The following is a 12,366-nucleotide window of genomic DNA, read 5'->3' on the forward strand; positions in this document are numbered from 1 at the left end:
ATTTTGGAGCTAGTTTGAATCTGCTAAGGTGTTAAAACTGCTCAAATATAGCAAGATGTGCTAAAAACTGTTTTAAATATGTGATGTTCCTAGAGGAATGACCTTGTACGGTATTTGTGTTAGATTTCCCAGAAAAAAGCAGAGCATCATGTGGTTTGTGCCAAACGAAATAAGGTACCACTAGAAAGAATTCATCTGGATTCATCTAAGCATCGATGATAGCAAATCATTTGGAACAAACACTCCATAATTCACATTTGTCCTTTTTAATGGCACTGATAATATGTCTACAAAAAAGGAGACATTCAAAAAAAAAATCTAAATGAAGACAGACTGTACAAGATTGTCGACACAGATAACTGATAAGATTTGTATGTTTGGACAGCACATATACAATATCATACATGACATTTGCTACATAGATTACAACATGACTGTAACACCAAATTAATTCATGCAGTTTAATGCCCAATTATATGGAAAAAATAAACATGTAAGAAATAAAATAAATTAGAAACACACCTTTTATTTCACTCAATAAAATGTATGCATTTACAAGGTTTTTGTGTTAGAGCTTGCGTATGGTCCAAAACACTCTGACTTTATGACATCCTACAACGATAATGTCACTTTATGAACATACGAGTGGTTGGTGCACAAATACACAGTTTCTTTAATGGCAGTCTGTTAGCTTTGATAGGAAAAATAAAAAGGCCTATCCTGATGAGAAACAACTTTCCCTAAAAAGAAAATTCATTCTTCAAACCCTGAAAAAATTTTTAGTACAAGGAATACACTTTCCAAGAAGATGACTTGAGAAAAGAAAAATGTATAGAAAAAAAAAAGAAATTTTTCCCGACTCTTGCAGGCAAAGAGCACCACAATCATTAAAACGGCAGAATAACATCTAACTCTGAGTGTAATTGTAGAGAGGATCACAGGAGGGTGTTTTCAGTAATTGCTGACCACGATGTTTTTATCTCAGCTGAATCAGTGGGACAGAAAAACTCCACAGGGTTAGAACTCAAACAAGTCAAGGCTTAACCTTTTCTGCCCTGCATCCACGAGCTGATGCAGTAACCAGGGATTAGCATGACAATAAAAGGAGTACAGAACTTCTTTATAAAAATATATTCATACATAGTCCTTCTCTAGTTTAAAGATTTATGTGCAAAATAAATGTAAAAAAAAACAAAAACTAAACGTTGCCAGATGATTTCCATCACTGCTTCCTGTCACAGGAAGGGATGCATGGAGACGCTTGTCAAGTTCCTGTTGAGTCTGATTCGTTTTTCACATCAAAACGTTTGACAGATTTTACATTTTATGTCTAAACCTGGAAAAATCTGTCCCTGTGCTCCTGACATAAATGACCAAACAGGCCATTCGAAGGGAGCGCTGTCATGGAAACAAGCTAAAACCTCATCCATCTTCTATCCCATCCCAAATCTTTTTCCTGAATGTTTGCTCAGATTCATGAGCACACACAGAGGCATGAACTTTGAAAAGAAAAAAAAAAAAAGGCCTGTGTGGAGCTCTGCTGCATCTGCTTTTATCGTTTGATTCACATCATGAAGTTAGAAAACATCCCATCATGCAGCAGGAGCAAATAAAGCTCAAATGTTCCAATGCATAAAAAGAGACATAACAAACAAAGCGGTCTGTAACAGTACTTGTATTTTCTCTGTTTCTCTGCTTTATGATCAATGATGAGTCAGATCAGGTGGGTTTAGCAGAGTAACCTGGAAAACATCAAAATCTAGACTGAAGCGGAAAATCCCTCATCTAAATTATGAAATACAAGACAAAAAATTCAGTTTCTAAAAAAGAAAATCTCACTTTAAAAAGGTGATTATGTTACTTTCGCAGTTACTGTTTCATAACAATGTGTTATTAACAAAATTCTTCAGCACAAGTGAGCTTATTGATAAACCTTATTTTTGCTTATTTTCTGACTGGTTAACAGTAGCTGCTGAGTAGAATGGTCTGCGTTCACACCAAACGCAATTTGTGCGGCAATATTCTGCCTCGGTTTAGACGCACTGCGAATTTGCTGCTGGACGCTTGTCTGAAAATGTCCGTAAACTAGATGGCTTTGACGCGAGTGGGAGGAGCTACTGTCCAAAGTCTTTAGCCTCATCAGAACATGGAGACATTAACTGTATATCTCATTTACAATGGATGGAAGATACAGATTGTGTGGAGAGATCAGGTTTATCGGTAACCACGTCTCCATGTCGGGATTCATGAGAACATTCAGAAGTTTCCCAGTACAGTGAGGTTCACCATAGAGTACTTCTGTCCCTCTGTGACCCAGTTTGCTGTCCCACATTAGTCCAAGGAGGAAAAATAAAGACAACAATAAAATTTGAAGATCTTTTTTTATTATTGGCTCGTTGCACTAAGGAAAATGTCTTAAAGGTCAGGAGGAGAGCGATCAGATTTTCCTCCTTGTTGGTTTTGGACTCCACCCACTGATCGTGTCATCAACACCTCAGGGGCCAAAGCTCCTGAGGTGAGTTCCTGATTAGTTAACAAGATGGAAATTCTTTACCAAATTTCAGATTTTTGAATTCACGTGGTCAAATATTCCCTGCACGCAAGAATTTTTGCTACGTTGTTGCGCCGCGTGAATTGTTGTGTTGGCAGGCCGTTGTGCCTCAGGACCTCTGATCTTGTCTGTAAATTGACTTAACATTAAAACTACTTGTTTCCACCGCAGAAAGTACAGTTGGTGTGAACGCAGCTTAAGACAGCAAAACCAAAAGTCGGTAAAGATTTGGTAAAAAAAAAAAAACAGAAGAGTTTTTTAGGAGCCCAGATCTGACACTGAGGTCAGGCCTTTGGCGGTTTCACACCCAGAAAGCGGATAGGTGCTAAAAGCAAACAGCAGCAGAGATGGGATTGGTGTTATGGCTCAGTTGAGCTGATGCCTGAGATGAACTCTGAAATGAACCTCAGACAAACAGTTCATACACTAACACTAACTCACTGAAGTCTAAAGGGGGGTTGGAGACAGATGTTCTTTTTTACGCGTGTAATAAAAGTTGAAACTATTCAGAGATTTTCCTCTCATATATCCTGCTGCACTGCCGTCCAAATCACTGAAATGAAAACTTCTTCTCTTGACGTTCCTTTTAACTCATACCTGGAAGGAGTCTGTTTGCAAGCACGTGGCTGCAGCACATACGAGCAATGTCCGGCTTCATGAGTTTGCAGAGTGGTTTGGAGGTTCTCTCCTCTGTACATCAGCTTTAGGGATGAAGGCTGTGCTGAAGGGCCGTGTCCATGAAAGAACTAGATGCGATTCTCCAAAACCTGCTCACCTCTCCGCTAACACTGGTAGTGAATGTGCTGATGCTGGTGCACCTTGCCATCCACGTGTGAATGTGTGTGTGTGTGGATGTCCGTGTAGATCTTTGGGTAGACCTTGGTGGCCAATCCGGTGCCTGCCTGAGCTAGAAGCAGCTGCTGGTGGGCAACGTAGTCCTCGTATGAGTGGCAATCCTTGTCCCCGTTGGCTGACGGAGGAGGGAGAGCGGGGCAGGCTCGCTCACGACTGGCCACAGGCAGACGCTGAGCGGCAGGCAGGGCAGACGAAGACGATGAGGAGGAGGAGCAGCTGCGCTTCGATCTACAGAACCAGAGGAGGGCAGTGCACAGGATGAAGGCCACTCCTGCTGGTATTCCGATGATGACAGGCCAGAGAAGGCTCGGTGGCGGCGCGGCAGGTACAAAGTCCAGCAGTGTCTTTCGATCTGGATTGGAGACAGGACAACAGGAGAGCACGAGTAAATCCGCTTTCATTTGAACTTTTACATTCTAGAATCATTTCTTGAGTTTCTGGACTTAGGGAATGAAGACATCTTTAGTACAGGCAGCACAAAATGATCAACCTTTTGCTGAGTTTAAACTGGACATCAGAGTTCACCATCTAGCTTTGGAGTAAATTTGCAAGAAATGTAAATTCCTTGAAACACTTGCACACTTGCTCTTTCATCTCCTCCAAGCTGTGCAAAACATTGAGTTTTTACTTTTTTTCTATTTTCACAGTTTACAATGACTTCACACAACCAAAAGAACTTTGCAGTAGGCTTTTAGTTTGAACAAACGTGAAAGTTGACATCAACAAAATAAGAGAACACTTATGGAGCTCTGCATCAGTTTAGGATGACATCAACTGGCCTTAATTTCCCTGCTTTACCTAAAGCAGAAAGGGAATCTGTTCTGCATTGTTTTGTGTTGTTCACACCGACACATGCATGTTTGAGCCTAACTTCTGTGAACTCAGTGTTGTCTCTGACCTGGTAGAACTGTAAGGAAAGCACTCCTGAAGTTGTAGCCCATTGTGTTGGCACCCAGGCAGATGTACATGCCAGCATCGTCCTCCTTGGCTCTGGTTATCAGCAGCTTGTTGAGGTAGGAGCCGTCAGGTCTGGACCAAACTTCTCCTGCAGGCAACACTACAAAACGATCATCTCCGACCTACAGATGAAGCAGTACAACGTTACAAATGACTGTAAATGCCACTCATTTTAGGGAACTGTGTCTTCACAGCTGTACCTCTAGGGTGGAGTTAAATTTGTTCTCATCACCAGGGTCCAGGCGTTTCAGCCACTGGATCACCGGCTTGACGTCGCTACGGACTTTGCACTGAAAGGACGTGCTTCCTCCGTAGTCCACGGTAGTGTTGACGGGGTGAGTGCCAGTCAGGATGGGTTTACAGTTGGTACGCTCTGTCGAAAGGTATAGACAAACACAATCAAACCAGGATTTATTCCTTTTTCTATTTTTTTTTATAATTAAAGAAAAATGTCTGGCTTCTGGTAAACATTTATTGGCAAGTTTTAGTTTATTTTTTGTTACAAACATTCAGTGGAAATCTTTGTAAAAAATATAAAAGAATAAAATAAAAAAAAAGTTGAGCAGAATCTACACATCTTTGAACAAGCAACTTTTTTTTATTTTTGTGATATTAAATGCTTGTATTATCTTTAAAGTAAGTTTTTTTTTACATCAAAGGTTGCACTTTAAAAATAAAATAATAAAAATGTAGTGCTTCTAAACATTAAGTAAGGGATAATGACCAAAAGTGATGATGCATACTTCGAAGATCATTAACCCGCTTATACCATGCTCACTTAAAATAAATATTAACCAGTTTTTAGTCCTTAAATCTTGTTTTTTCCCCGATTTGGATTGCACTTTTCACAAAAAGCAGACTATTTATTACGTGGTGCGGCCGCACCACCACTGCAGTAAAGGCTGCAGGCGATATAAAGCCATTATATATATGCTGATCATCCCGATGGATTGAATAAAGCATCCGTTCAGAGAGAAAGTTCACCTCTTACTGCTTGTTTTTGTCCAGATGATGAAGCTAAGGGTTGTTTTAAAGAAGCCGGCGCAGTGATACAGAAGATTTAAGCTACTTCTTTTTGGGGTGTGTGGTTATCACTTTTTAATGCACTCCCAGCAGCCAATCAGAATCGAGTATTCACCCGGACCATGGTATAATATTATTTAAACTCCTGCTCCAAGAACTCAACACTCCCAAATGATTTTTTACTATTAACACTATAATCTTTTAACTAACTTTATCTTCCATTATTTTCTGAGCTACGATATTTTTTATGGCTTTTTTTCCAAATAGCTGTGAAAGATTGACAACATGCTGAACATCTGCTGATAAGAAAAAAAATTCCTAACAAGAGCCAGCTTGAGCGTGATGTCTTCTCCGTTTGGGAGGATGTGCACAACTGTGATTGACAGTGGGTGAAACTACAGCTGTGGTGTAAGATGGAGCAGATGAGGCGGGTGGAGCCAGAACATCTGCTTTAACAGCTTTGTGCATGAACACAAATTTAACACAAACTCTTCACCTAACCTGAATAAGACGTTATTCAGCCTTACAAATGCACTACCACTCACAGCTTATAACAGCGCGCACCACTTAAAACCTAAAACCGCTGGCTCGCTCACTATCACAGCATACCTCACCCACTATGGTCAATAAATGTAGCTGAACTAAGGCTTCCAACAGTCTCACTCAGGGGTGTCCAGTTTGCAAAGAGGGCCGGATTAGATGAGGTGAATGTGTGTGAAGGCCAACTGCATTCTTTGAAACCATATAATATTAAATGCAAATGAGCTATTTCATGAAAATTGTTACAAGAACAGGCAGATGGTTGGATCCAAAAGCAGCAGGTTCATTAGGTCAGCTAAAAGTCCACAAAGCCAAATCAGGGTGAGCAGGCAGGAGTTGATGACGGGCAATACGTTCATCAGAGAAGAGATAAGATGGTCAAAATCCAGACATAGGTCGAGGCAGGCGAACAGGGGCAGGAGACAGAAGATCAGGTCCAGATATAACACTCTCTTTATACAAAACAGAAATAAACTTAAATACAGTTTTACCTACATATTTCTCCATTGCTGATCTAATTAAATTACGCTTTCCTTTTTTATTTCCTTCCCTAAATTACCACATTTTCTGCCTTATTTTCTTCTTTGCTTGATTCGTTTTGAGCATTTTCAAAATGCTCCATTTACTTCAACTATTGCTCCTTTCTTCCTGTTTTCTCATCCTTGTCAGTTCCCAATTTTCTAAAATGTTCTAAGGCCCCCAACTCAAATTCAGATTCTCCTTTGTTCTTTCACAATTTTTTTTCCTTTTCCTTTAGTTTCAAGCAAAGATTTGCTCAATACCAGAGATTTACTCTGATGGGACATCAGTTGAGGGCTTTTAATGGCAAAGAAAAAGAAATGCATTTAAAATAATCATGAGAGTGAGCGGTCCTAACCGATCTAAAAACGCTTGTGCCTGCTACCTATTAACTTATAATATACACAAGAGTGTGTATTATCATTTAATAATGACCTCTTTAGAGAATTTTAACATGTGGCATTGCAACAGCATGAAATTGATAGAGTGGGGCTGGAATTGAATAAAGCATATGGTTCACAGCCTCATTATTGTTTTCCTTTTGTTTCATGTAAATGCATGAGCTAAATCATTGAACATTCAGATGATTTTTGTGTCCCCCCCACCCCCAGGCAGCAGCTGCTGTGAACCACGTCTTTATCAGTCTTTCAGGCCACAGGGGCAATGTGCAGCTCAGGTGGCACGTTTAGAAATCACAATGAGCTGATTCTGCTACGTTTGTAGCCAGAAACAGAGACAAAGAAACGCTTATAGTTTCTTGTTTTTACTCCAGACGGCAGAAGTACATTTAAATTATCAATAGATCTATTATCAATTAAATTACGTGAAAGTCGATTTAGCTATTTCTTTGTCGTCGTTTTTGATTTTGCTTACCAATTGGACATATGATTGTAAAAAAATGTAGAATTTTACATTTAAAAAACGAAAACATGGAGTCACTTAAATTTCCACAAAGTATAACTTTGAGTAGCAACTGTTTTAGTGTGACATGAAAGCCAACCTAAAATCATGAAGGAAAATGTAACAGCAGCTTTTCAAAATAAGACATTGGGCCGCCAACAGTTTCACTTACACAGTTAATATTTCTGACTAGAGCTAACAATTTATTTCATTAAATTAATCACAGACAAATTAGTGTCTTATTTTTTTAAATCGTGTTTATCTCATTTTTATTCAAATAATATTTACTGGGTGAGTGAAACTGTTGGCGCTCCAATTCTGAAAAGCTGCACTTTATTTTTTAACTATTATGAAGGGATAATGCCCATCAAGGTGTCGGTTATCAGAACTTAAAGGACGAAGCTGAGGCCTCAGACAGTTCATTTCACAAAGTCCGTTAATTTCTGATAATGGACACCTCAAAGTTCCTTGTCCCGCTTATAAAATGGTCACTTACAAAAGAAATAAATACTAAGTCAAATATTAGTACTTTACTCATGTAGTATGTCCAAGTTTTAATACATTTCCCAAAAAAGGAATTATTTGATACGCAGAAAGACGAGTTGTCATGGTAACGGCTACAGAGCATGCACCGACCTTGCTCTGCGGCGGCGGAGGAAAGTGGTTTAATTCATAAATAATGAATCGCACAAATAATGAATCGCGTGTAAACACAATTTGTGACTGAGGAGTTTCCTTATTTACATGATGCAGTTTAAATGCTTGGTTTCCAGTAAAAACAGCCCCTCTGCATAAAACACTGTCAAAACTACATCTACTGCATTAGAATCAAGATTTTAATACTCAATGTTGATTTCTTGCATGGATGGTTTTAGCTTATTAAAACAAAACATGCTTAAAGGTTGAAGGTTTGAGGCCATAGTTCTGGTCACTCACGGATGACTTCCACCTTGTAGGTGGCGTTGATCTCCCCGGCTCTGTTGGACACCTGGCAGGTGTACTTCCCACTGTGTTCGGGCAACAGGTTCTTCAGGATCAGAGTCCACTTCTTCTTCCTGCCCTCGCCTCCCGCTCCACTGTCCTCGTCAACCAGGGGCCTGCTGTCCTTCAGCCAGACGATGTCCGGACGAGGGTTGCCGCTCGCCGTGCACTTCAGCCGCACAGAACTGCCCTCGGGCCGCGCAATCACGCGCTTCCTCATCTTTGCTGGCTCGGTGAAACGTGGACGAACTGCAGGTGTGGAGAAGACGGAGAGGTTGAAGGGAAACAGTGAGTAGACGCACCCCTGGGACTCAAAGGTTTGTTATAAATTCTTTTAATAGTCTTACAGGATAGAGAGGTAGGCTAAAACAATGTACCGGTAAGTAGAAAAAGATGTATACCCTGTGTGCTTCATTCAGCAGCAAGTGGGGAGGAAAACAACGGTTAGTACAGGTCAACAGTTTATGAAACACGCTGATAATATGTTGTTTTTTTAAGTAGATAAGGTAAGTGCATTTTGGTAAGAAAATGGTCACTTCTTTGGTTTGTACTGTGTGACTGCAATCTGAGAGGCCCTCTTCTTTTGGAATTAAACCCAACATCTTTGTTGATGGAAAGCTTTGTTCAGGAATGCTGACATCTGCAGTGATGTCCCTTTCAAGCAATCTTTGATTATTATCCTAAGTTTGACAGGTCTTTGAATGAATGCATGAATGCTGATTGTATTGTTTTTTTTGCATTATTCTTGCTTTAAATAAACCATTTCAAATCGAATCAAATCAAATTTGAACTGAATTTCAATTAATGGTGCCTTATTTTTCATCAGTCACCATAAAACAATGTGAATCATCAAACAAGCACAAGTATGGCTGCTAGGAAAAAGTGTCTGTCTGATGCTTTACTGACTGTAACTCTTCAACCGTTCAACGGGAATCAGCTGATCGATAAAATGGAACGTACCATTGTTGTGTGTGTGTGGTAAGTGTGCCCTGACGTATTTGTAGGTATACTGCAAGTTGCACATTTGTGATGTATGAGTAAGGATGTCATTTGGTGTCCTTACACCAAACTCTAGGCGTTAGTCAGGTGCCAGGACTGGCCCCTCAAATGCTGCTCGCACAGGGTGTGCAGGTGATACATAGGTGCCTGTAGGACACCTGCAGGATGCCCTTTAGGACGCCCACACAATCTAAGCCCTGATTAATTTCATCCTTTTTAACAGCCAGGAGCATGCACTTATTATATTTGAACAGCAATAACGGGATCCTTGTGTAGTGCGCAGCGTTTAACAGGGTTAAAATAATGAACAATGCACCTGCTCCTATATCCTTATTTACTCTTTTGTGTTGTTTAAAGACCAAACCCAATGAAAATAGTGCTGTTGATGTTTTAAACATGTTCTTTTTCTCATAATAAAGAACATGTATAAAAGAATTAAGGATTAAAACTGCATTTTGGAGTATTTCTTTATTCAAATCATGTTGGATCGGGAGCAGATAAAAACGGGCTGCTTGAAAAAGCTCAGACTTATGAGGCAGCCACTGCCATGATGGGGCCAATGTCTGGCTTTCTCTGCTCCAACTCTAAATCATCCATTTGCAGACAAAGAGATCCCTGCAAGTTTTCATTCTGAGCTGCCACGAGGCTCATATATTGCTCGCCGTATTTTAGATATGCTGATGTTAGCTTGGGCTTATGAGGTGCTCATTGCTAGCGGGAGAGAGTGTAAACAAAAGCATGCTGGGAAATGATCTAAGCTAACTTCAGCGCACAACAGTCCTGCCCACAACCCAAAAGCGTATCTGCCGAGGTGCAGAAAATATGTCTTACAAATCCACACAGGTTTTCAATCATAATCAAAAGACCACTGGGAACGATTTTACAATAGAAAAAAATATAGTTGGAGTGGGACTTTAAGCATTCTGTGATCTGTTGCCTGCAGCATGCCGAGCGGCCTGCGATCTTGACGTTTCCTGTGGATCACCTGCGTACAAGTTTGCCAATTTTTCACCCTCAGATGGCCCACATCCACCCGTAAGGGCAGTTGTGACTAAGGCATTAACCGCTTAAGCAAATCCAAATCAATATAAGAAAAACGGTGGATCCCTTCGTCCTGTTGACAATTTCTTGCATTGTCCTTTTAAAATGTGAAAACCTACATGGAGGTTAGGAATTGGCCTTCTAAATGATTAAGTCTGTGTTTTTACAGCAGAAAGCTTAGTTAACTGCACAAACATCCGCACCATTCAAGCAGATGTGGGACTTAACTCCTTCCAGCCTCTCAAAATCACATCTCCCTCCTCTCTAATGAAGAAAAACTAACCTGATCCAATCTAACTCAATCTAATCTAAATCCACACATATCCACTTCTTTTCTAAAGCGCAGAAATCAGTGAAAACTTTCAAAGCAGGCAAAAAAAAAGCCTCCCCAGTCGGGAGGGAAGAGAGGAAATCATTCACAGGAGCGCCTGGTTTTATAGCCCTGGTGTTCCAGCCGCAGCAGATAGCCATCAGCCAGGCCGATAAATCACCCTGAAATACAACAGTTGCATCTCTCTCTTCAGACACAGTTATTATTCTAGCTCTGGGTAAACAAATGGGGAGAAGACTTATGTGACAGCTTTGTGTGCTCAAACGGGGAGATTTCGCTGCAGCTGCATGACTGGGTGGAATATAGCTGTCTGCTGATAGGAGGGAAGCTGGGCAGGGTGACAAAACAAACAGAGCCAAAAAGCTTTTAAGTCTCGCCTTTTTGCCCTCCGAGTCTGAGGAAAAGCTACCGGACTTCAGGCGAAGTGTGACGAGACAAAGTCCATGCCTCTGATGGAGAGAAAAGGAGGAAAACGCAGGAATAAATGAAATGGAGGAGGGGTGACTGGAGACTTTCAGCCTTAACATGAAAAGAAGGCGTGTGCGTCACAATTATGATGGACTCAAAGAACTAAAGGAGTGCAGAAATCTTGAAAGAGGGATTGATATCAAGTACAAAATAAGGGTGAAGGTAAAAGAGAGGACACACAAAGAAAACAGAAAAAGAGTGGCGAAAGAGGGGAGCCAGAGCGAGTGAAAGGGCAGGCTTGTTCTGGGTCTCCGGGGCCACTTCAACGCCACACTTCACGGTGTAAAAATACTGCTGACCCTCTGACTGATGCCTTTGATCAGACGCTGTGCCAGAGGGAGAGGCTGCATTACTGAGAGGGCCGTCAGAAATCCGGCATGGATTTAACATACTAAGATAGTAGAGAGTTTTACCGCCAAGCTAATTTTAGTTTGTGTTAACACGAGCACTTCAGTGCAGGGTACTTATGAAATAATCTGGATTCCAGTTGTTCTGTAAGGTAAGATTTCAGTCAGGATCCAATCACCGGATGGCGTTTGATAGGGTTAACTTTTGTGCTCTAAGTCTCTTTGAATCTTTTTGAACGGAGGTCAAGAGAGTTCCTAAATGTTTCCATATTTGGCTTCATATTTGGGGTGTGTCACTTTTCTCCTCACATGACGCAATACGCATCTCAAAACATGGTCCACAAATTGACTTTTCAACTGACTTTGTGGTGACACCATCCATCAAAATTCTTTATTTACCATATTTACCGCCCCATAAGGCGCACTCAAAAGCCCAATTTTTTTTTTTTCAGGGAACGACGGGATTATCTCTGGTTGTGTTTCCTGACGTTGAAACAATTTTGAGAGGCAGACGGCACTTTGTCCAAATGTAAAGTGTAGCGGCGATGGACACGTTACTAACAGGGTTTGGGAGTTAGCGTTGTCATGGTAACTTTTGTTTCAGTAGTATCAGTCTGTTTTTCACGTGTTGCAAAGAAGGTTGAGTGTTAGTGCAAACGCGCTGGTGTTGGACAGTGTTTTTCTTTTTATATGTTCAGGTTGGGAGTTAGCGTAGTCACAGTAATTGTAGTTTTAGTAGTATCACTCTGTTTCTCACATGCTGCAAACTTAATGTGTGGCGTTTTACAAACAGGTTCTAGAGTTCTGGAGAATGCAGGTAATAAAGTCTGACTGACTGACTTTTCTCTGACTCT

The 12,366-nt window shown here is 40.7% G+C and overlaps 1 protein-coding gene across 2 annotated transcripts in view; it reads right to left on the bottom strand.

Annotated features, from left to right (window-relative positions):
* Window positions 1-250: 250 nt before the first annotated feature.
* Window positions 251-12,366, bottom strand: part of fgfrl1a (fibroblast growth factor receptor like 1a) — an 85,893-nt gene continuing 73,777 nt past the window's right edge. For both annotated transcript variants that reach the window (XM_023958961.2, XM_078953496.1), the window contains exons 5-8: window positions 8,282-8,575; window positions 4,564-4,736; window positions 4,305-4,485; window positions 251-3,758 (exon numbers count right to left, since the gene is read on the bottom strand). In XM_023958961.2, the coding sequence (XP_023814729.1) occupies window positions 3,334-3,758; window positions 4,305-4,485; window positions 4,564-4,736; window positions 8,282-8,575 (1,073 nt within the window). In that variant the 3' untranslated portion in view covers window positions 251-3,333. The remainder of the gene's footprint in view (window positions 3,759-4,304; window positions 4,486-4,563; window positions 4,737-8,281; window positions 8,576-12,366) is intronic.

This window comes from Oryzias latipes, chromosome 10 (genome assembly GCF_053564925.1).
Source record: "Oryzias latipes strain Hd-rR chromosome 10, Olatipes_Hd-rR_3.1".
In the NCBI taxonomy this organism is placed as follows: Eukaryota; Metazoa; Chordata; class Actinopteri; order Beloniformes; family Adrianichthyidae; genus Oryzias; species Oryzias latipes.